Source organism: Helicoverpa zea, chromosome 12, assembly GCF_022581195.2.
Source record: "Helicoverpa zea isolate HzStark_Cry1AcR chromosome 12, ilHelZeax1.1, whole genome shotgun sequence".
Lineage (NCBI taxonomy): Eukaryota > Metazoa > Arthropoda > Insecta > Lepidoptera > Noctuidae > Helicoverpa > Helicoverpa zea.
Window position 1 is genome coordinate 11,882,428 of NC_061463.1, and position 23,705 is coordinate 11,906,132.

General features: G+C 34.8%; 1 protein-coding gene across 2 annotated transcripts in view; it reads right to left on the minus strand.

Annotated features, from left to right (window-relative positions):
* Positions 1–23,705, minus strand: part of LOC124635242 (protein trapped in endoderm-1) — a 44,114-nt gene that overhangs the window by 5,067 nt on the left and 15,342 nt on the right. For both annotated transcript variants that reach the window (XM_047171098.1, XM_047171097.1), the window contains exons 2-4: positions 20,337–20,614; positions 11,439–11,685; positions 2,475–2,577 (exon numbers count right to left, since the gene is read on the minus strand). In XM_047171098.1, coding sequence (XP_047027054.1) covers positions 2,475–2,577; positions 11,439–11,685; positions 20,337–20,466 — 480 coding nt within the window. In that variant the 5' untranslated portion in view covers positions 20,467–20,614. The remainder of the gene's footprint in view (positions 1–2,474; positions 2,578–11,438; positions 11,686–20,336; positions 20,615–23,705) is intronic.

Genomic DNA, 23,705 nt, shown 5'->3' on the forward strand with positions numbered 1-23,705 from the left:
AACTTCAAATTTATCACTTTCGCAATTTTTCCTTTATCTGTACTATATAACGTTGCTTCGTGCCGAATTTTAAGATTCTGAGTTCACGGGAAGTACCTTGTAGGTTTTGATTCCCTAGCGTGTGACGGAAATTCGTCTAAGGTGTCGGTAAAACTGCTGTATCTTTTGATCGCGTTAACTTAGAAGTTTGATTTTTTCATTGCTTAAAGGGACAATAGACCTAGGTATTTGGTACAAATTTCAATTTGGTACCTTTATTCGTTCGTGAGAAATAAGGTAGTAAGTTTCATTTTATTAAAATATTTTTATTATATTATATAACAAAAAAAATGAGATTTTCGCAATTTTTCCTATATTTGCATTATATAACAATGCTTCATGCCAAATTTCAAGATTCTGAGTTTACGGGAAGTACCCTGTAGGTTTTGATTCCTTTGCGAGTGTCGAGAATTTGTTGAAAATATCGACATAATCGGTTGTATCTTTTGATTGGCTTGGCTTAGAAGCTTGATATTTTCACAGCCTAGAGGGACAATAGACCCGAGTATTTCATGTGAATTTCAACTTGATACGTCCACGCGTTCTTAAGATAAAGGGTCTTGACAGACAGACAGACAGACAGACAGACGGACAACAAAGTGATCCTATAAGGGTTCCGTTTTTTCCTTTCGAGGTACGGAACCCTAAAAAGAAAAAAAAAATGGAAATAGCAGTTACAGCTATGTTAACGTTACTTTGACTAACGTTTACATAATGTGAAGCCTGTTATTGCAATAAGCACTACTTTAAAACATAGTTATGATGAAAACGCTTTATTTCGTTGAAGGTTTATTTCAGAAGTTCTCTGTATCCTTAAATTTTTTTATTGATGAAATGATGATAAGCCCTATCAAACAAAAAACTAATATGCCATGACGGAACAAAATAATCAGCACCGTCAACATTTTATTGAATGCGGGTTCTCATAAAGCTGAATTATTCAAAAGGGTGTTAATGTCAAGTGGTATTAAAATGCAACAGTTTCGAGTCATTAACGCGATTCCCACTGTTGGACTAAATTGCTGTTTCACGACTATTTTATTTTCTACTATAGGCAGTAATTGAGATGACTGTGTGAGTTGTGGGAGGGAAATAGGTTTAGTAGACACTAAAGGAACTTTAGTGCTGTGGTGCGAGTTACAGAAATAAGCGAGTTAGACATGTAAGTACCTAGACTAGCCAAGACGTGTCTGATTTTCGTTGTGATTTTTATTAAATATTTAGGTAATTTGTATTATATGTTTTATGTGAGAGCCAAACAAAGGTGTCGAAAGAAAAAATACTATTGAAAGAAAATATACTTTTTGGACCAAAACAAATACATATTTTAGAAGGATATGTCATTTAATTTTTTGTCGTTTAAATCCGGGATTCTTCGGAAATTCTGTAACTCTTTTTTACATTTTCGTCGACAGCACATTCCATCATCATGGTTACATCATAGTAATTAATGAGTACGCTGTGCTAGCGGAGGATGTTAGCTAATTCAGGACAATCAACGCGTGGAAGTGCAATGAACTAATTCTAGCTTCCTTTATTACCATAAAAGTTTATTTATTTGGGCTGGCAACATCGTTGCAATGAACCAATGGCAGCGTTGTGTGTGTTCCAAGTAACGGATAAAAGTATTATCTTTTTGATTCCAGTAATAATTTAATATTGTTATTGTAGGCTGTAATAAATTGTGTTTTTTGTTCCGGGTCCCTTTATTATTTATGACTGACTTTAAACAGATGGTTTGGATCGTACATTTATTTGATTTTGTTATTGTTTAACGTTTACCTATGACTTTTGAATAATATTTTTTTTATGTTCTTTAGATGTAATGTATAAAGTGTATTTACCGGGTTCTTATACAAATAACATAAGAGAAAAAACAAGTGCTTTCGATTTAAATAGCGTAAAACTCGCTAAAGTACGATTATTTTTATGTAACTGAGCCTAGTTTCGATACTTTTCATTTTCCAAGTTCCCATTTCTTTCCATAATGATTCGGTTCACTTTGGCAAAATGTTCAATTTAACAAATCTCAAGCAAGAACTTGATGAAAGCTGGCGTCGACTGATAGACTGATTTGTGTTTTGATTCCAATGTGATGCGATTGTTTTTGTTATAAAAATACCTAGAAATTTTGTTTAAACGCCGTCCAATGATTGATAGGAACCATTTGTTACAATATTCTTGTGTATTTTATGTTTGAACGTAATGAGAGTGAAAATGCTTGCAATTTTGAGGAAATGCTCATAGTCATTATCTACATATGCATTTGATGATTATGTGTAGGTACACAACACTCGCGTATGTGAGTGGCCGTGATGAGGTGTATTTGAGTTTAGTTATTTCTGTCCATTTTCAAAGACATCGTTGCATAAGAATATGCAATAAAACATAGACACACTGAGCACAATTAGGCACTTAACTTTGTATGAACTTACCATCAGTCCGAATGAGACCAGCCATATAAGCAGCAGTTGCACCCAGATCTTCGTAGTGGTGTATATTTGCGAGTACATGTCGTAGTACGCGATCAGAGTGTATCTGAAACAATACGCAGAAATCAGCATCAAACGCACCATTCTATAGCAAAGTACTCAAGTATGCGGTATCGTATAAATCTAGGTTATATTTACATACACGGTTCAACTATTTTTAGACGTAAAAAGGTAAACAATTTACTAGAGGAAGTAAAAGAACCTATCTATACGTGGATTTTAAAATATTTGGAGCGTTCCTATTTTAGTGAAGTTAAGATAAAAATATTGAGGAAATAACATCATTGGTATTTAGAATTTCTAGTGAATTTGTATGGATCGATAAACACACTTAAAATTTGTTTACATTTTCACCTACAATAGGGCCACCCTTGTGAAGGAACGTCAACGAGAAAGTACTTATAAGCTGATTTATGATAATAAACTTATGTACAGGCTTAGAAGGGATAATACCTTAAGACATTCTCTGCCATTGAACTTTTGTACCCAAAGACAACACGTGTTACATGAAATAAGTTCTCATCTAATTACGCACCTTCTTAAAACTGTCACCAAACTAAAGTCTGAAGAGTTTGTTTGCTCGCGATAATCTTAAAAACCTTTGAAACGATTTGAAAAATAACTTTTTAGATATCGAGGAAGGTTATAGACCACTTTTATCCCTAAAACTGTGAGCGGAAGCTGGAAGATGAATAGGATATGTGTTGCGTCTAGGGTTATTATGAAAAATGGTTACACAGGCATGAGACGTAAGTGGACGTAGCTGGTTCATCCTCCATCTAATTAAAGACCAAACATCTCTCAATTAAAATTACCACAAGCTTTTAACCAGCAGTTTTATTTGACGCGATAAAACAACAAAGTGTCTCCACTTAAGTTGATAACATTTACTTTTCGCTTTCATAATATAATCACCACTTCACAACACTCCCTTATCTGGCGTGGGAAAGTGAGTATGTTTACCAAGGACCTCGGATTAGATAACAATTTGTGGCTTAACTTGTTGGATCACTGTAAGGATTGATATAATTAGTTAAATGGTGAAGGACGTGTCTGTCGGTGCCTTTGATTGTGTCTGCCTCCGTGGCAGTTGCGATGGATTTGCATTGGGAATCAATTACTGGTATTATGCGACTGTGATTACGCTAGGCTGCCTTGAGAGCCGTTTTAGTCTAATGTGATCCTTTTGAAGTTATGACAGCAGCCTTGGTGCTCTGCACTGATCGATTGTAGTATTGTTTGCAATTGTTTGTTGTTGTAATTCAATAAAGCGAGGGTGAACTTTATCAAAGCAGGAATTATGATTGGTTATTTATATGTATTCCAAAACAAAAGCCTTACTATAGTTCACAATAACGTGTCCCATTATGATAAAAAATCCCTTTAACAGCAACAGAAACGGCATCTAAATCACGATCTTAATGAGCTGCTTTCCCAACAATCACATCAACAAATTAGAGTGCAGTACTTACAAAGCCTTTAACTGAAGGCAAACAGAACAAAAAACTAGAGGCACAGGCCCTCATTGTGCACAGTGGGCTCTTTGTGCCCCGGCTACTGACCCATCGTCAATGGGCTTATTTTTGTTTGGCTCGGGCCCTTCGCCCACTGGGCGGGACAGATGCGAACACAGATGGAACTGCGATGGATTAAATCGGTGACGCCAGATGCAAGCGATCCGTGACGGCAAATATTGCTTTAAGGTTTTATGTATTTTTGTATTTTCGGATATGGATTTGGATATGTCTACAGGAGGGTCACAATATACGGAAGATTGATAAATCAACACTTATGCACAACTGTGGGGATAATTTAATTAGAGTGATCATTGAAATAGTCCTTTAAAAGAACGAAGGCAGAGAGGGAGCATGAAACGTTTATTTACTTTTCAGGTACAAAAAGGTACATCATTGCTATAATTCGTCATATTTACAAGTGACCCTAAAAGCAATGACTTAAAATGACGTGTTTGATCTATCTCAGGATAAGGGCAAGACGATGATGATCCACCTTATTAGCATGAACCACCAAACAAGCATGACTTTTGAGCAAAGAGGACAAATCGCTATTGCTCACACCGTGCACCACAACCTAAGGTTTGGGCATTTTATTTCATCTTGCATGTGGTTATTTCATAAATGGAACTTAAAATGCGTGTGCGCAAATATTTCGAATATAATGTAGGTCAGCTGAAGCACGTAGCGTGTAGGATGGTACCTTGTCCAGAGTCATTTGGTAGGTAATCATCGCGTATGCGCCTGCGCTGTTTTTGGTTTAAAAAATATTGCTTCATCTTATGCATTATATGAAGCAAGCACATTTTAACCAACATTTTTTTTTTTTTGAGAACTTAAATGGTACAAGTCCTTAACCTAGTTGTAGAAAAAATATTGTATTCTTCTCTTGAACACTTAAATTTTGTTGAAATCTTTTGACTTTTATTGAAAGAGTGTTGATGAAATCTAATTTTAGCAACATGCCTTTTGCAATAGACATCTTAGCTGATGACTGTCATATTTATTGAAAATTGAAGTGTAACTAAAAGACCACACCCCCAAAACGCCATTACCAGCAACAGACACGCAGATATACCTATTTATAATTCCAGCCTCTTGAAACAGGTGAACCACGCAAATGATTTGATTTACACCACCTACGTCGATTGGCTAATACGTGTTATGATGTTATTCTGCACTGTACAGGATATTGCGATAATCATAAGATCGATTTAGTGCCAGAACACTAAGTACGTGAGTATTGAAACTGTACAGTGCACGGTACACTGGTATCGGGTAAAATGTGGCTTGTAGATGCAGCGTCGTGCAATGTGACTCATGAAAGGAGAGTGAGATCGAAGCATTGACTATGGTTTTCAGCAAGATTACCAGAAATTGAAGCTGTGAAGCTACCTTTCATAAATAAATAAATTAACTTGCTGTATCTATTAATATAATGTAATTGACAAAGGGATAATTATTTTCGCTTTACATACAACTACGATACATACACCATACTATTTAAGATTCAGTTTTCATCTTTCTTCAGTTGTTTTACTTAACATATCTCTGCAACACCTTAAGATTGACCTGAGAGAGTGCATATGCCATATGGCATTAAAACAGCCTGTGTAACATTTAATTAAGTTTCAATAAGTAAACAAAATGATAACATGCTTCTAGAGTTGCACTATTTCTGCAATTATCAACACTGGAACAACTTGAAAAAGCTTTGTTTTTCCAAGGCTTTCCATGCTTACCTTCTAAGCAGGTTAATTTCATCAATATGCTAGCGAACCTCGTGTGAACAATTTTATTGCCGCAACATCTTGGAAATCCTTCGTGCGTAAGCGCAATCAAACCAAGTCAACGATAACTCATTTAACTCAATTTTATTCGAGTTTTACGAGATCTCTTGTTAATGTTTGAGATACATTCCGATTGCGACTTTGTCAAGTGTTCTAGTTCGTACATTTACTTACTATTAGAAGTCATTTTAATATTTTAGTCGCTAATTCTTTGGGTTTCCCTTCAAAAAACTTGATTTAACTTGATAAAACAAGTTTAACTTAGGTATAACTTGATATTGTAAGAGCCAATGAGTGTAAGTTTACCGACAAGAACTTTCAACAATATTGATGAATAATTTACTAAAATTTTACTAAATAAGTACGCACTGAAATAATTTGCAAAGTAAATCTATATTTACATCTTAAGAGAAGGGCACCTCTTAATACGCAATTAAGGCGAATCCTGAAAGCTAAAAATAAAGCAACGTGTTTTCGAGAAAGGCTCGTAAGCATATAAACAAAAATGTTTATTATTTTGAATTAAATATTTTCACATTTATCGGCCATTAGTGTACTTATAAATTAAGTTCCAATGTAAGCTGCTGTTGAATAATTTGAGTCTGGTTGAAAGCGTTTCTTTGAGTGCGTGACCGATTTTTCAGTAACATTGGTTTCATACAATTTTCTTGTTAAACTTGAAATCCTTTATTTATATTGAGCGGCTGTTAACAAACTATTTCTACAACTACGGGAAGAATAGGACATTTTTTTATTTTTTGTAGGTAGAAAAGGATATGTATTTTCCCAGGGGATGATTCTTATTTTATTATTATTTTATAGGTACAGGAAAAGTCTAGACCCACCCAAAACAAAAATGTGAAAGACTGCCAAGTTCGATAATATGGGAATGCTTCGCCTATAAAAGAAGTGAGATCTGAATAAGTACCAAGTTCCATACACATACCTCAGTTAAAAATAGTTACTTTTTAACGATGTTACTTGGCAAGTTTTCACACACCTTGTTATAAACCTACTAAACGCATGAATCAAGTATTTAATTTTCTATTAAAACTTGCCAAGTAACATCATTAAAAAGTAACTATTTTTAACTGAGGTATGTGTATGGAACTTGGTACTTATTCAGATCTCACTTCTTTTATAGGCGAAGCATTCCCATATTATCGAACTTGGCAGTCTTTCACATTTTTGTTTTGGGTGGGATTTCATTTATTTTTGTAAGGTTGTTTATTTTATTTTTTTCTTATGATGAAGTTAGTTAAAGAAATGTCTCATTTATACTATCTTTCAGATTTTTTAATATGCACTATGTTTCTTACAAAGAAATGAACTAGATTAACTAAATGGACTAGATTTACCAACTGACTGACATGACATGTTATCATATATTATGTTCGTGGATCAAAGTTACACATTCGTTATTTTCGAAAGTGATTCACACTTGGCCGTTTTCAGATTTTTACTTTACTTTGACTAAATACAAACCTTTGTAACGAATTTCAGATCGGTACGACCATTCGAAGATATATTATATAAATATAGATAAATTTAGTTCGTTTTAGTTCCTTAGGGGTATAAATTTACACCGGGTATAAAACACCTTCATTATTTTGAAACCGACTCACACTTGGCCATTTTCAGATTTTTCCCTTTACCTTGACATAAAGACCTACCTCCATGCCAAATTTCAAGTCAATACGACCATTGGAAGTGGTCTAGGTTTTTGATGAGTGAGTCAGTGAATCAGTCAGTCAGTAAGTGTATAGTAAAAATAGCGATTTTCTGACGTCAATATCTCAAGACCTACAATAGGTATATTAATGAAATTTTGTATTTTAGATAAGTGAGGGGGTCTCAATAGATACTAGAAATTTGATATGCGTAAATAAAATAGATTTTGAGTTACAGGGGGGTCGAATTTGGCCCGAAATGGTTCGTGTAATATAACCCACGGCCGGTGTGTCGCTTTTTTTGCTCGAACTTGGCGGACACACTGCCGTGTGTCTAGATTTTGTACCGAGTTTACCATGAAATTCTAGTCACTTGCTGAAGCGTTAGTAATTCTAGTTAATTACAAAGTAATCACCAAACATGCAGTTCGTTATAATCTTATCACTTATTCCCATGAATGATGGATCAGCCAATAATGACAGAGTTTTACCAAATACCCACGCACGGCCGACATAATTATAAGTTTGTCTTGTTTTCTATCACTTTCTGAAGAAAACTATTTTAATTTCAACGCATCAATGGCTGGTATTCACAGATAAATAGCTTCTGTACATGTTATAATTACTGCTTAGTCGTCATACCAATACCAAAACGTTGTTGAAGTTATTGGCAATAGAAGTCAGTGAAGAATTTGCGGATTTATTTTTTACGGTATTACTTTCCCGGTTTTATCCACGTCCCGTGACCCCAAATTACTTGTCGTACCCGAATAAAAAAAGCCTGTGCCACCTGAAAATAGTCTAGCTTCCCTACAATGCAAGATTTTTTCATATCAGTTCAACAGTACAATAAATCTATTGTAGAAGAAAACTGAAAGAAATCTGTTTCGAGTTTTGAATAAAATAAATCAAACAAACTTTATTATTCATCTGTGTGCTTAGGGAAAACTATGCCTTTGACTATATTTATTTTCAGTACATAATGTGTAATAAGATGTTATAGGAAAATCAACAAATGAAAGAAGGAAGGATATCGGCTGATGGCTGATCTACAAATATGATAGAAATAATAGATTTGATTGGCTGTTTATTACTTGCTCGTAAATAAGGCGGAAGAAACAGCGGATGTTGCTAATGGATTATTTTGATCAGTTTGTTTTTCAAGAAAATTATTTTAAGCTACCTATGGGTAAAGAACTGAGTACATGAACTGAGTACCTACATACCTAAGCGTAGGTTATACAAATAATATTACGTAAAAAAAAATATTTAATTTGTTTGCATACTCAGGTTGTTTTAAAATATTGTGACGCGATTTACCGTAGCTCAGTGATGTCATAAATATACGAGATATATGTAGCTAGGTACCTATTACTATATTATATTATGCACTGATATTGATATTTGCACGTGCAAATATTTATATTGCAGATGCCACAGGAAAACCGCATGGGAATTATTTTTAGGATCAGACTCCACTAATGATATTAGCTAAAAAGAAGTGTTTGTGTGTACCCCTATGTGTACGCTCGTACAAGGCGGATTGGCGATTTCAGACTGGTTTCTAGAGATGCGCCCCTTTGCCTTTTAGTCAGACAATGGTGTCTAAGATAAACGTCCAAAGTACAATAATTAAGAAAATATACCTTAACATTTAATATTTACTTTTTCAAAATAAAGTTTAAAATTTATCTTCAATGCGGATTTCAATTAGTATCTTGGAATTAGTCAAGGGTCAATAGAAAACCAAACAGTCCCTAAATAAATATAGGGAAACAGATTTGGTCAACATAATTAAACCAGTGTTACAATTGGGAGAACTCTCATAAACAGAAATAATAATTGCTCTTTCAATTAGCATTAACGCCTCCCTATTTAAACAGTAAAAGCACCCTATTATTTTTCAAAAATTAAAGAGCTTGCTGGATTGTAATTGATCTATGTAATTACTTTTTAAATAATCTTTGATTACCAAATCTTTCTTTGTTGTTTCTGTGTTTGGAAAAACTTTAACTCTGGAAAATCTATGACAGTCCGGGATTTAGAATTAAATCGTTAGAGGATAAAAGACTAGTAAACTAATTCTGTTTTTACATGACGAGGCAAAACCGCAAATATTATCAAAAATAAATACCACTAATTGAAGAACTCCTTATTTTTTGAAAGTCGGCTAAAAGCTGATAAATATAAGTGAAACATAACTTCAACAATTACACTTGCTTGCATTAAAAATGACCTATTTATTGATAGGTCATTATAATATTAAACTGTAGATATTCTTGGCTGGCTGTCTGTCAGTTCCTCATGTTATCAAGCAACTGACAGCTTTGTTTAATGATGCAAATATTATTCTGATAAATAAGATGTCCAACAAGAAGCAAGACGAGCTATTGTATCAATATTCTTAGTTATGTTGAACTTTTGCTTCAGATAATATGTAGCTTTTTTTTCAAAATTATTACAATTCAAAGATGTATGATTATTGTTTACCGACTTTTGATGTTGAGATTTTATTAAAAAAAATACCGACCCTATAATAGTTGTAACTCCCTTCAAAGGTAAAATTAAATGTTTCAATTCGACAGAATATAAAAATGAATAAAAATAATGTATCCAATGGGTGCAGCGGAGGTGAACGCGGCGCATAAGCATCGCACACGTACACTCGAGGACACTTTAAATTGGTTACCACGCATTAATATTAATGCACCAGTATTATGGTAATGCTTTAATCTGAGGGCGGGTCGACGAACCGAATATATTGCTTTCAAAATCACCACAATGGGATATTGTGTGTCGAATAAAATTGTCTTATTGATTCAATTTCTTGGGAAGTAATTGCATAAACAAGTTTATCGAAACGAAAGTGACGTTTTGAGTTCACCGCGAGCTTTGTACCTAGTTTATATTTGTTTGATAGCGGCAACAGGCAGCGCCCACGTCATCATTTTCCCTGAGAGTTCGTCCGTGTGGTTAGCAAACAGTTAAATCTAAAATCTGATGTTAAACATAAAATTGATGAATAGTAAAAAAATAAAAACCACTTATGTATTTTTGACGGATATCATGGAATAGAAAAATAAAAAATAAGAGCATAATTTGGGAGCAATTTTATAGGTTCCGTGAATTCTGCAGTAGGTCAATATCGCTAGCTATCACCGGTTCCTATAAATAGCGTCTTGAATGAGGAGTATTTTTTCTCCGGCATCAGTAAAGAGGTTTGTTTTACAACTGTACGGCTGAGTGGTGGGATGGCGTGATAAATAAGCCGTCGACATTTATAATCTGTTTCACGCCACCACTAAATGTATTTTTTACGATACCCACGTAGAATGTATTCGGGATATATCAGTGGCGGGATACTAAAGTACATTCTCTAGTGGAACTATATGGAGTTAGGTTTTGGTATTTTTCCATTACAATTAGAAACTTTTTCTTCAGAATACAGCCCAAACACGTGGCATATCGAATCTATACTGTGCTAAGGCGTACTGGTAAACATTGTGGTAGGTAGGTACGCTACTTCACAGTAAGAATCAAAGGTTTATTTTTTATTAGTAAAGGTTTGTTTTCCATCTCGATATACGTAGGTGGTATCTAAATATTGATGTAAGCAAACTTTTCAATTCCGGTTCACGTAAACATGCTCCTGCGGTAGAGTACCAGATTTCAATGTTTTCCGTAATTGTTACAAAATAATAAAATTGCTTGGAAAACCCATTAATAGTATTTTTCTTACGTTTCGTAAGAACGTAGTATCCATCTTACTGTTCTAGAAAACCGCATTTAAAGTAATTTCGGGAATTGTTTTTTGTTGTTCAACAAAAACCGGAGGGTTATTCCAAAACAACACCGTAGGCGGGAAATTCTTGCTTACCTAATATCAAAAACAAAAACGATCGTAAAACAGTAAACAACATTTTTTCAACTTACCTATTGATGGTAATAGCGACCATAGAAAGTAGGGAGACGGCTTCGTTCCCGTAGAAGACGAAGGCGAACATCTGACAGAGACTGGGGCCTAGGCCCCAGTGCTGCTTGATGTAGCGGTTGGCAGTCAGAGGCAGGTTGATGGAGCAGAACAGCAGGTCTGACACGCACAGCGACAGGACGAACATCGTCGTCACGTGGCCGCGGAGCTTCGGGTGCATTAGTAGTGCCACTGTCGTTACTAGGTTACCTAGAACAATAACAAACAGAAATCAGTGAACAGAAAAAGTACGACTAATAAAAAGGTTTAAAAAGAACAAGTCGAGCAATCTAAAAAATTGGGAAACATCAAAGAAATAGATTGTTACCAAGCGAAACAAATTTTTAGCTGCGTTAATTTTCTTGCACCACACTGTACCGTGCAAAATCACGTTAGACCGCGTTGTTGATTGTTAAATCAATCACTGTACACATCAATTGTGCACCAAATGCATAGAAAAAACGCAGAATTAGCATATATGTTACATAGGTACACGGAATGTATGGGATTCTTAGCAAAATATACGCGTCGAGTTACGGAGATCGGCTCTCCCAGTCACGTAGGCGGTCCCGGAATACAGCTGATTGGTGAAAACAAATGCTAATACAGCTCAGTTTTGTTATTTTATTTTTACAGATTTTGCGTTTTGGTTAAAGACTATGAGTAAATAATAAAATGTAAATAGAAAGAAGCTGCTTACTAAAGATGGCTGATAGGACTTAAGAACAAGGATTTGACGGATGTTAAGATACTTTTGGCCTTCGGGTAGATTTAGTTAAGGTTAATTCAGGGGCATTTATAAATTCTATATGTTCAGCTTTTCCAGAAGAATATAAGATAGGTCGAAAACAAACCTTACATCAAGATCCCAAGGACAAAGAAAAATCGACCAATGAAAGCAGCTGTTGAGTTAGATATTTTTAAAGAGTTAGGCTAAGGTCATACCGTGCAAACTTTGATCTCGCCAGACAAAAGAGGAAGTACCAATCTGTTAGCATGTGATGTTTCATATCAACAATTGTTAGATCGATAACGTGGAGAAAAGATTTTGTGAAATATCCTTGAGTACCTATGGGAGATGGAGTAAGATTTTGCTAATGTAAGTACAGCTTTATTTTATTTCTGTTGCAGATACATAAGTTGTTTTGTGAATATCTCTGGAGTGTGTATTGAAAACAGCTTTCTAACATTGGCAGACAACAATACAAAGCCAAAGAAGACTGGTGTAATTTTTGGGATTTTTATATCTTGCAACAAATTGTTGGCTCTCACTCATTACCTATTCATTCAACTCCTACCACTTAAATCTCTTCACACGTAAAGTGTTCTGTCAAAAGACTAGCTAGTTAATTCTTCAATGCGGCTATTATTTATCTGGGCAATTTAGAAACATTTTAGCAAATATTTTTCAATTAGCCTGAATAACTGGATCATCATAAAATTGGCAAAAGCATAGCTTAGCAACCGACCAACATTTTCAGTATATTTTTACCTATTGATATAACTAGAGATGTACCCACAGTCAGAATAAACAAAACGTTTCGATTGATTGGCATTACGGCTAAACGCAATATCGAGCGGCCCCACTTATCCGAATTGAATCGATTCACGATTATTTTCTGAGTCTGTGTATGTTTATGAGGGACTGTTTACACGTTAACGAGCTGCTAGGCGAGACATAACACTGTGGAAACCCTTTTTAGCGCCAATCTATTTTTGATTTCTACTGGAGTCTTTACTTCGCGATCTAAATAAAAGTAGTGATTCTATTATTACAGTCAAGAAGTATGTTAGGTTGGTAGGTGCTTTAGCCTGTTTTGATTTATGTTCTTTATTAACTTTAAATTATTTTTTGTCTATTGTTTGAAAGTTTAGGTTATGACCTGATAAATAAATTAAGTCTGAATAAAAATAAGTAAATATTTTTTGTTTATTTATGAACGTATAAATATAATAATATAAATTATATTATCTACCGCCGCAATCGCCATTAGTGTGTACTTACCAATAGGATATTTTTAAATGCAATAACATTTATGATTGAATCATCATCGGTCATCAATATTTCAATCAAGGCCAAAAAACATATACATCTACTTATCTAAAATAACACCAGGTATATGTGTTATATATTTTGATTCATATACACTATCAACTTAAATATTGATCCTCTTATTTTAAGTATTTATTTTAGTTCTTCTCTCACTATATACTTATACTTAGTTTCATTCTGATGCCTGATATGCGTATTTTTCCTAGATTTTGATACAGCCTTCAATACTGTTGACATTATTTCGTTTGTGATATTCAAAATTGAACCGTACCTGGTTTTATATTGATTGGTTTGTAGCAGGTATCTTATTTAGTTAGGTACTTTTAATGTTTAAGCTTAGCGGAAATATCTTATATGTAGATTTGTTTCTCTATTAAACTGCCACAGGGTAGTATTCTGTCTCCTACATATACTCAGATATCAATATGTTTTAGTTCTATACTGTTCAGCTTTCGAGACCCTATCTTTTTTTTACCAGTATAAGCTAAGTCACGTTAACTGACAAAATAATTGCTAGTAATAGATAGTATATTAGCATTTTTATTCAGATTATACCAATTAACACGTACAAGAAAGGTAGCATTACGATTTTCTTAAGTTCAATAACCCTAATGCGCTTATTGCAAATTCTTCATCAGAATATATTTTTTTATAGCTATTATTATACGTTTAATTACTAGTTATTGTTACAAGTCATAAATTAGTTTCTCTTTCATAGTGGCTTGCTACGGTATTTATTACTTTCGCAAATTAAATGGCGTGAGGATTTTAGGGCACGCATGTTTTATTTATAATTTACGGCCATTGCATATGTATGGCAGTTCCCATTTAAATACTTACTTCTTGAACGAAAGGCTTTCTATATTGACGAAGATCTTATTTTTCTATGAATATGAATTTAACTTTTGAAACATTTTTTATAAAATTATTCCACTCTACTTCCTCTGAGTTTTTCCAAATATTAAACAGGCAATCACGGCATTATAATAACAAATATAAGCTGAGATGTTGATGACATAAATATTACTAATCATAGGCTGTAGGTAGGTATACCTGCCCAGGTAATTTATAACATTAAGTCATCGGACTTAATAAATTACCTACACAATCAACTGACTAATCTTTTTCTAAGATAACTTCCTACGACAAATTGGTTGGTTCGTACCTATTCAATATAATTCAGAATATGTATATTTATGAATTTGGATTTTGCATATTTTTTTCTGCGTTATAATCAACTTCTTAATTTGCAGCATAGTGATCGATCGAGTGAGAAGAGATCTTGACAACAAGAGGAAACGTAGCACTATTTTCAAAGGCTAAAATTAGATAAAGATTACAAATTATCAAACAAATTCACAGTATAATCCATAAATACAAAAACCACGGCAGATGTCATGGCGCTAAAAACCGTTGATTTACAAAATCCCCGATGTATCGATGCAAAGCATTATGGATTATCCTGCCGAGGTAATGTGTTTGTTTTGATAGCCGCGTCAGACTTGTGACCAATCGGTCAACGGACCACTTATTGAGCTGTCAACAGGCCAGCTGTATTGTGACCAAATATTTCGTTGATGCAGTGTATTTGGTTGGGTCGTTTTTGTGTGTGTATTGCACGTTTCCATTAGGTGCATTATCAGTGTAGGTGGTTTTCATATGTTCAGAAGTTGTAATATGTCAAGGTGTCTTTAAAAAAATTCTAATAGTCTTAAATCGTAAAACTACCTGTAAGGAACTAAAACGGCGTATAGGTAGGTATACCCAAATTACATAATTTTTAAGTTAACGTTCAGAGACAAGTTCTCATATTTGATTTGAATCACATTGAAAATCAATGAAAACACAAACAGGAGTACAAGGAAAATCGATTTGTTCTTTTGTTCATGAAATTCTGAAACTAACGTCCCCACTCAGAGACATTTAATGGTTACTTAAGCCATTCCCTAGTGAAGGATTTGTATGACATTCCGTCACTAAGGAGTGACTTAAGTAATCATTAAATGTCTCTGAGTGGGGAGGTATATGTTACAAAATTATAACTTTCAGTGTCCTTTAGTGATCGAGATAGCAGTTGATTCGTGAAACAACGATATCAGCTGCATTTTAAGTGCCCGGCGCCAGTCAAGATAAAATTTGGAACATTCAGTTTTTTACAAAGATAGCTCACATATTTCCTTTTTTCCTGAATAAATGCAAAGTATATGTGAAGAACATAATAAATAGAAATAAATTATAAAAGCCAACACACTTGCAACGCCTGAAAAATGCCGTTAACCTGTACTTTAGCATTATTATCAACATCTGTTACACCATAAATATTTTGAGTTTGCGTTCCTGCCCAACAAATAAAAATATCCCGTAATTCCACCATATCCGTATATCTGAACTTGAAATCTATGCCATACCCATCATAAGAGAACTGGTGCATGATAGGAGCGTCCGTTAATGACCAAAGCTGATTAGTTCGAGATGAAGATCGCGTGCGCACGCTGACGGCGAATTCATCAGAACTTTACTCATGATCGTTACCGTTCGTTAGTTAGCTATAACTAGGCGTTAAAGCAAAGCTAAGTGCAGACTAGGCGTTCTAAGTTACGGGTGCACATACACATATTTCTGACACGAGTTATCTTACGTGCATTGTAGATATTGAACGACGGAACACGACGGTTTTTAGTCAGTAAGAGTCTGACACTCCCTCGCCGCATTCGATGATTTTTGACGTCGTTAAACAAAAAAAAGGTGTCATTTTATGATTTCGAACAAAAAAAAGGTATTAGTATTACCTAATCTGTACGTAACCTAAGAGGCAAACCCACAGATGTACGTAGATAGAAAGCCATCTAAGTTTCCAAAGCTGGATTCAGTCATATAATTGACAGCTCCATGTTTATCTTATCGGAATCAAAACCATATTGACCAGATGACTTGCAGTTTTCAGGAATGACGTCAATTTAGATTTAATAATGGGTATTCCATTATGTCGCCAGAAAACCAAAATACCTTCCTACTTAAAGTTCTAAAATCCAAAATAGGAGCCATTTTTTATATAAGTCTCTTACGTGGAATGAGACAAAATTAGGAATCTTTAGCGTCCTAAATCTAATAAAGACTAATGATCAATCGAAATTCTACTACCTACTACCCTTCAATTCGACTATTAATTGTGTAGGAAGTATTGTAACTATCGTTCCTGCAACATTTAAAAACGCTTTCCTACTCTATCCTTAACGGCCGATCCCAATATTTAGTCTATCTATCTCTTATTTTGCTTACTAGAAACACGAATTTGACTCTCTCTCTCTAGTAACCAAATCAACAGATAGACAGAATATTGGAAACAAGTAAACGACCCTAACACAAAATGCAATACAATTCATCTACAAACTGCCACCCGGTTGCAAGCTACATGTTTATTCTCAATCGTCCCCTAGGTCGTCGGTCAACGGTCTGATAGCCAGCATGATTGATCAGTCCACCCTCTGCCATTGTCGGTGTAAATCTTCGTAATTAATCAGCTTACGGGTGGCAGGTTTATTTATGTCACTATCTGTGTGTAAATGATAAGGATGCAAGAAAAAATGGCGGAGATTGCGAGTTTGCTGGATGGCGGGTCATTTCTGGTCAATGTTGGTGCCGTTTTGATTGGGATGACAGGTTTTTTATTTATGTTTTGTTTGGTAAATGAGGTCTCTTTCTAAACAATGTGATTCACATGAGAAAGGATTTACAATTCACTACCAAAAATAACAGAAAATCCAAATTCGGGCAGTCTTTCTCAATGCTATTGCATTTCCTGAATGCCTGCTAATGTCTACAAGAACCCCGATAACTAAAATAAACAATTTAATACATATTTAACCCTCTCTATATTTATGTATTAGCTACCTCCTTATTTGGTCCACTCGGTAAGTAGGGACCTGTTTCTTTTTAAATATATTCCGTGGCCCTTCCCTAAGCTTATCAACTTCCTGAATCAAAAGCATCGCCTATGCATTGGCGTGGTCGCAGGGATCTTTACAATGTCAGAGTCAAGTCGAAGTAATATTATTTAATACTTCTTCATTCAGTACTTTTGTGGTCTGTGGCTAGTTGTTTGCGGTTATACGATAATCCTCATTTATGTTTATTATATCAATATCTGCGTTCAGGAATTGTGCTGGTTGAATTATTACAAAGTCGATATTAATATGAAAACAACTCTCTAAGAACATAATAATATATTGATGATCAAATTAGATGTTACGTGGTGTTCTATACAGATATAATATGTTAAGAGTAGCCAACCTAAGTATCGCTATGGTCACGAGTCATTAATTACACAGGCAGACATAATGAAGTTTCCAAAATTAAAATGTTTCTAATAGGAAACCTGTAATTTCCATTACCTAATTATTACTAAAAGCACCATAAAACAATTCTGCTAACAAGAATAAAGAACTAATCTATCTAAGCTTGCTAAACAAACAAATAAATATATCAATTGATTGCTATTTACACATATGTAGGTATATCGATACATAGGGTGTTATTGTAGATGTCCCTCCGCGCGACTAATTGCTTTCGATAATAAACTCGGTGACAAATGAACCGCACTAAGGGTGGTATCACACTTTAGTCAATATCTTGGTCTATGTGGACTGGATCACTTTACAAATTCGTTACGTGTATTGGCAACACAGTTTGATGCATTATTTATTATTGATCAAAATCTCTACTAGCAACCGTAAAAATCTAGTTAGTAAACTTTTAAACAATTTTGGCTCCTCTCAAATACGAGTGTGCGGGTTCTATTTCGGGTCAGGTAAGTATCTATGTCATTTTTCCAAGTTATATGCTCTTTTTAAGTATATCGGACAAATTACTGAATAAAGGTGAAGGAAAACATCTTGAGGAAAAATAGCCTGGTCCGCTAATCCGCCTTGACCAGGCTTATGTTCATCTCATCACCTTCTCTGTGTGAGGCCTGTGCCTTGCATTCGGGCACTAAAAACGGCTGATGATGATAATGAACATTTTAATAAGTTCTGGAACAAATATCTTGGATAGTGTAATCCCACCCTTACCCGAGGGTATTACGTGACCGACGGACGAATGTTTGCTTTCATATGGAGCGAGGAAATTGCAACAGGTTTGCTTAGCTTTTATTGTCGGGGGAGGTTTTATTGCTGGGGACATTTTAAAATTCGTATGTGTCCCTGTAAATATTATTGAAGATTTGATTTTGGGGCTGAGGATTACAGTGTGTACTTTTGTTTATGTATCCCGACATACACAAATATTAAGCAATTAAAAGTCTGGCTGTCACAGTAATTGACGTAAGTGTGGCAGATATAAAATGATATAAGGGCAACAGTTCAAATTGGGAGACGTTTCAGTATTCGACTTGTATATATCTACTATATCCTGTAATCTTCGAAGAATACGTTGAGCAGTTTTAAGTCTGAAGAGAGTCATTAAACTCCATACAAATACTAATTATACTAAACTTGTCATCTGGCTCTGACTTATTTGACAAACGATACATTCAGTGTGGCTTACAATCCTTACAATAAAAACATTAATGTATTAATTCCCGCAACACATTCAGCGGTGCGTTCCAGGGTTTAGTCACGTCTCGTCAATGAAGCCATTCATTCATCCGTTCACTCCCTAAGGGCACAGTCCTTATATTATATTATTTTTATGGTTGTAAATAGACGCTGAAAGACCAAAGTTAAAATAAGTTGTTAATTTTTTTTTAGTTTGCAGCACAGTAGAAACTGGCATTAAGCTCACGAGATGATAACTACAGAGTAAAATATGTACCTATGTAAAAAGTCACTGTAATAATATTTTAAATACATGCTCACAATTCGCGGTTTGCCTTTCAGCGTAATTGTGAAAGTTTCTTCTTTCTAAATTACAGTAATTATCGCATCTAAGCGTGGAATATTTTTGATGCTGGCCTACATACACTACACAGAATACGGATCTTCTTGTGCATTCAAAAAAAAAAACAATTCGAATATCGAACGCAACTGGCTAGTGATGTGCACGATATGTTTGTTTACGCAGCTGGGCATCCGAGTGCACGTCGTTCCCGAGTAGGTATCGAGTCGTGTAACAAACCGTTTGATGTCCGATTACGACCGACACTTAGCGTTTTATGTTGCGTTCGTGTTAAGTGACCGATTATTGAACGCTTTCTAGTGATAGCGAGCACACCGACCGACAAACAAATGCATAAGTACTACAAAAACAACAAATTCCAAATTTAAACTCAAACCGTTGTTAGTAAAGTTTAAAATTCCGTTCCAGATAAGCCCTTCGTGCTTCTCTTCGAGTTCTAATTTATGGGTTCGACTTAAAAGGGTTCAATTTTTATACATAAATTGTTTACCTTTCTTTTATGGATTGCTTATATTTTAAGAGATCTTACAGAGCTAGCCACTTTAAAATAATGCACTAATTCTTGCGTTGAAAAAACAGTTTTAAGAGCTAAAGTATTTCCAGACTTGTTTTAAGCAAGCCATCACAAAAAGAACCATCATTATTCTTTATGTAGGTATCTCTGGAAATCCATTTAACACTAACACCACTTCGCGTGTTTTCAAAACAAGTTGATGAAATATCAATGAAACTTTGAAATGTAGTTTATTGGGATATGACACATTGTTTGTACAGCGTGACGACGTTGTAAACAAACTGTGTTTCAACGCTTTCCTCGAATAGTCGCATCGGGCATCGCATGCAGTTGGCAGAACGGCCTATAAAGTCGATACTGTCAGCACTATAATAATCGGTAAACAATCGAGTAACTTACCAACGACTCCAACGACACTAAAAATGCACGCACACACAGCAGCCAGTATCGTGGCCTCTGTCGGATAATGCGTAATGTTCTGTTCCATGTTAGTAATGTTTTCATACATATCGAACGACATATCGGACATAGTTAAGCACTTCACTATCACTTCACTGAATTTAAAATTTTAATTTCGAATTCTTTCTTGACATCTTATACTTTTTAATTTCGACATGGTGCGGTCAACAGTTCCTTCCAGCCATGACGCAAGTAGTTTCATACACTCCGCATACAATCTGAAACAAAAGATAGGTTTTATGTTATAGATAGTTCAACTCAGATTTGCGCGCGGCCCTATGTGTGCGTCGGCTTGTAAATATACAACTTTCATTCGTGTGACAGTGACGTCGTCCGAGCATGACGTGTTCTCATTGCTTTTTGTTATGGGTACAGTCGTTTACGAAAATGTCTAGTTCTTCACGGAGAAAATGTTTTAAGGAGTCAAGTAGCGTTTCAAAAAAATGAAACAACATTCAAAGCTTTTTATTATTACATTTTACAGTTTATCATTATTTTCTCATACGGCTTTTCAAATTGACATTGACAGTATCTAAGAAATAAATGAAGTGAAATATCTAAGATGAATTAAATACTCCTTACATATTTTCTAGCTCGGGGTACGCGGACAATAAATAAATGTGTGGACTAAGAATGTAAAAGACCTATAATTTAGTATAATAATGGAAACAAAATGTGTGGGGAATTTTAAAAAATTATATTGCTTCGCATAATGTCGACCAAAATAAGACGGAAATAATGAAACTCATAAATGAACGTTTAAGTCAAATTGATGAAGGGATGTTGGGTAATACTTGTCGACATGTACAAAAGAAAAAAGAAGAATACTATAGACATTTTGACATGGAGTCAGAATTTATAATTAACATTGGTGAAAGTAGCGAATCCGAAAATACATCATTTGATTTTTCAAGTAGCGATACAGAATCATTCTGTATCGTATATAAATAAATAAACTAAATTACGTAATAACTGTACTTTAAACAGCCGTATACAACCCCTAAATAACTGTATTTGTACCCGACTGTACCTCTTGTCACGCACACAAAGTCACTGTATATGTACAAGGGTTACCCACACATAGGGCCGCGCGCACGACTGAGTTGAACTTACTACAAAGTTTATAAAAGCTTGAGCACGTGTTCGTCATACTATATACTAATAAAGTAGCTATAAACATTATGGACACCTACTTAGCGCTTTTTAAGGAAATGTCAAGGAAATCAGTGTCATTTGGGCTATGTAAATTGATTTAGCCGTTTTTGCCGTCATATTTGGACTAATATCTAGGCAATTTAGCAAGAAAAACGCCTCGTTAAGTGACCACTAACTTTGAGTTATTATGTATTTAACATATTCTGCGTAGGTATTAAAGTATCTAGTAAGTCTCAGAACAGAATCTAGGTAAGAACATAACAACATAAAATTATACCTAACCTGTAGAAAAATCAGGCACCTTATTTTAGTAAAAGTTGTATATTTTGATACACTATGTATCTATAAATAGATAAATATCTACGCAATATACGGAAGGCAGGCAGTCATAAGTTGATCTCGATTCCTTGTCTATGCCCTCCCAGATTTTATTCGCCCTCATTACTCGTTCATAAATTATTGTTATGCCAATCATTCGCCGTGGGAGGTCTGTTATATTTGGCTTTATATTTCGGCTACCACATTCAATGATTCGATACGCAAAAACTTTTATAGTCTTCTTCAAATAAACACAAATAAGTTTTATTATGATGTCTCAGATGATCGCCCCAAATAATAAAAGACGGATAAAAATAAAAGGGTTATTGTTTATAGGTAGGGTAGGTACGCGGGGGGCTTATTGTAACTCATACTTAGCTCGGTTTAACACATAAAACATACGGCGTTGGATCTATGCCATAAAACTAATTCTTAGGACTTCAGCTAGGTACCTATAAGATAGATACGTCTCTTTGCAAAATTTTTCGTTGCTGATACCCAATGTTAATACATATGAGGTACTCCTCCAAGTATTTGCAGAACTGTAATATACAGTTGCTGTAGCGGAATATAGCAGTAGCAATTGAGACCCCTACATCAAAGGAATATATTTTTTTACACGAAGATGTTAACTTATCGATTGCTCCGATTCCGCACTACTGCCTCGAACTCATAGATATAATTTCTTATATAATCTCCAACAGTCCTACATCATCATAACAATGACATTTCCAAGTATTTTTCTTTCTCTATAACTAGGCTTACAAAGTCACGCGGACGACTGGATATTAGCATGGATTTACATGACCATCGCATCGTATGGAAAGCATAAATTCTCACAGACGCACGCCAGTGGCACCATTATTATAATATCACTGTTGCAGTTCCGTTATGTTGGTATTTGTTTTTCTTTTCTTTATCAGTTGCAGAAATGTTTTTTTTTAGATAGGAACATGTAAAATGAGTTTCAATTAAAATTTGGAAGGGAAAGCATGTTGTACCTATTGTTACAATTTTGAAAGTTGAAATAAAGGGATATCGAACTGTACAGCATGAAACTAAATATTTTTGCCGTTAGCCGCTTCACGATAATTCATTCTCATACGAACCACAAAAGGACATGCGAATTTTCCTGCTTTTCCCGCGTAATTTGCTGTCATCATCTGACAGTAATTTTTTTTCTGAATGACACAAGTACACGATGACATTTCGCGATAGCAATCAACAATGCCAAGGACTCTTTTGTTTACGGTGCAATGGTCACCCATCGTTCCTCAGTATTATAGGTTATGAATACAAACAGCTATTAATACGGCCGGTAATGATCGCCGCCCTGTTAAGTGGCCAGCCGCTAGCTGATGACTTCTCATCCTTATTAAGAAAATGTTCTGAGAAAGAACTGATCATAGGGGTATTGTTAATCAAAACTCATTATGAGTTAATTAACGTAAAGAGTGGAACGAGTACTGTCATTATGAAATGATGAATTTTAATACCTACTTTAGAAAGAATGAAAATTAAGCCGGCACGCAGATAACATTAGGATAAAATATGTGTATCGTTGCCGCCTACATACATTTTCTTGCTAGTTCAATAGGCAGTCGACCTTTGATCATGTTTAAATGGCAGCGTGAAAACTAAATCGAATATTGCATTTAACAAACTATGAAACTGTTACATCAAAGCCGAGAGTTACATTCTAATTTTCCGATCAACAAACCAAGGAGGTTGTGTAACAATACTGGATATTCTTGTTTTAAAAATGAAAAAAAAAAGATCGGTATAATCCCACCCCCACTCCAAAATTCTTCGTAAGTATATTGCTAATGTTTGACA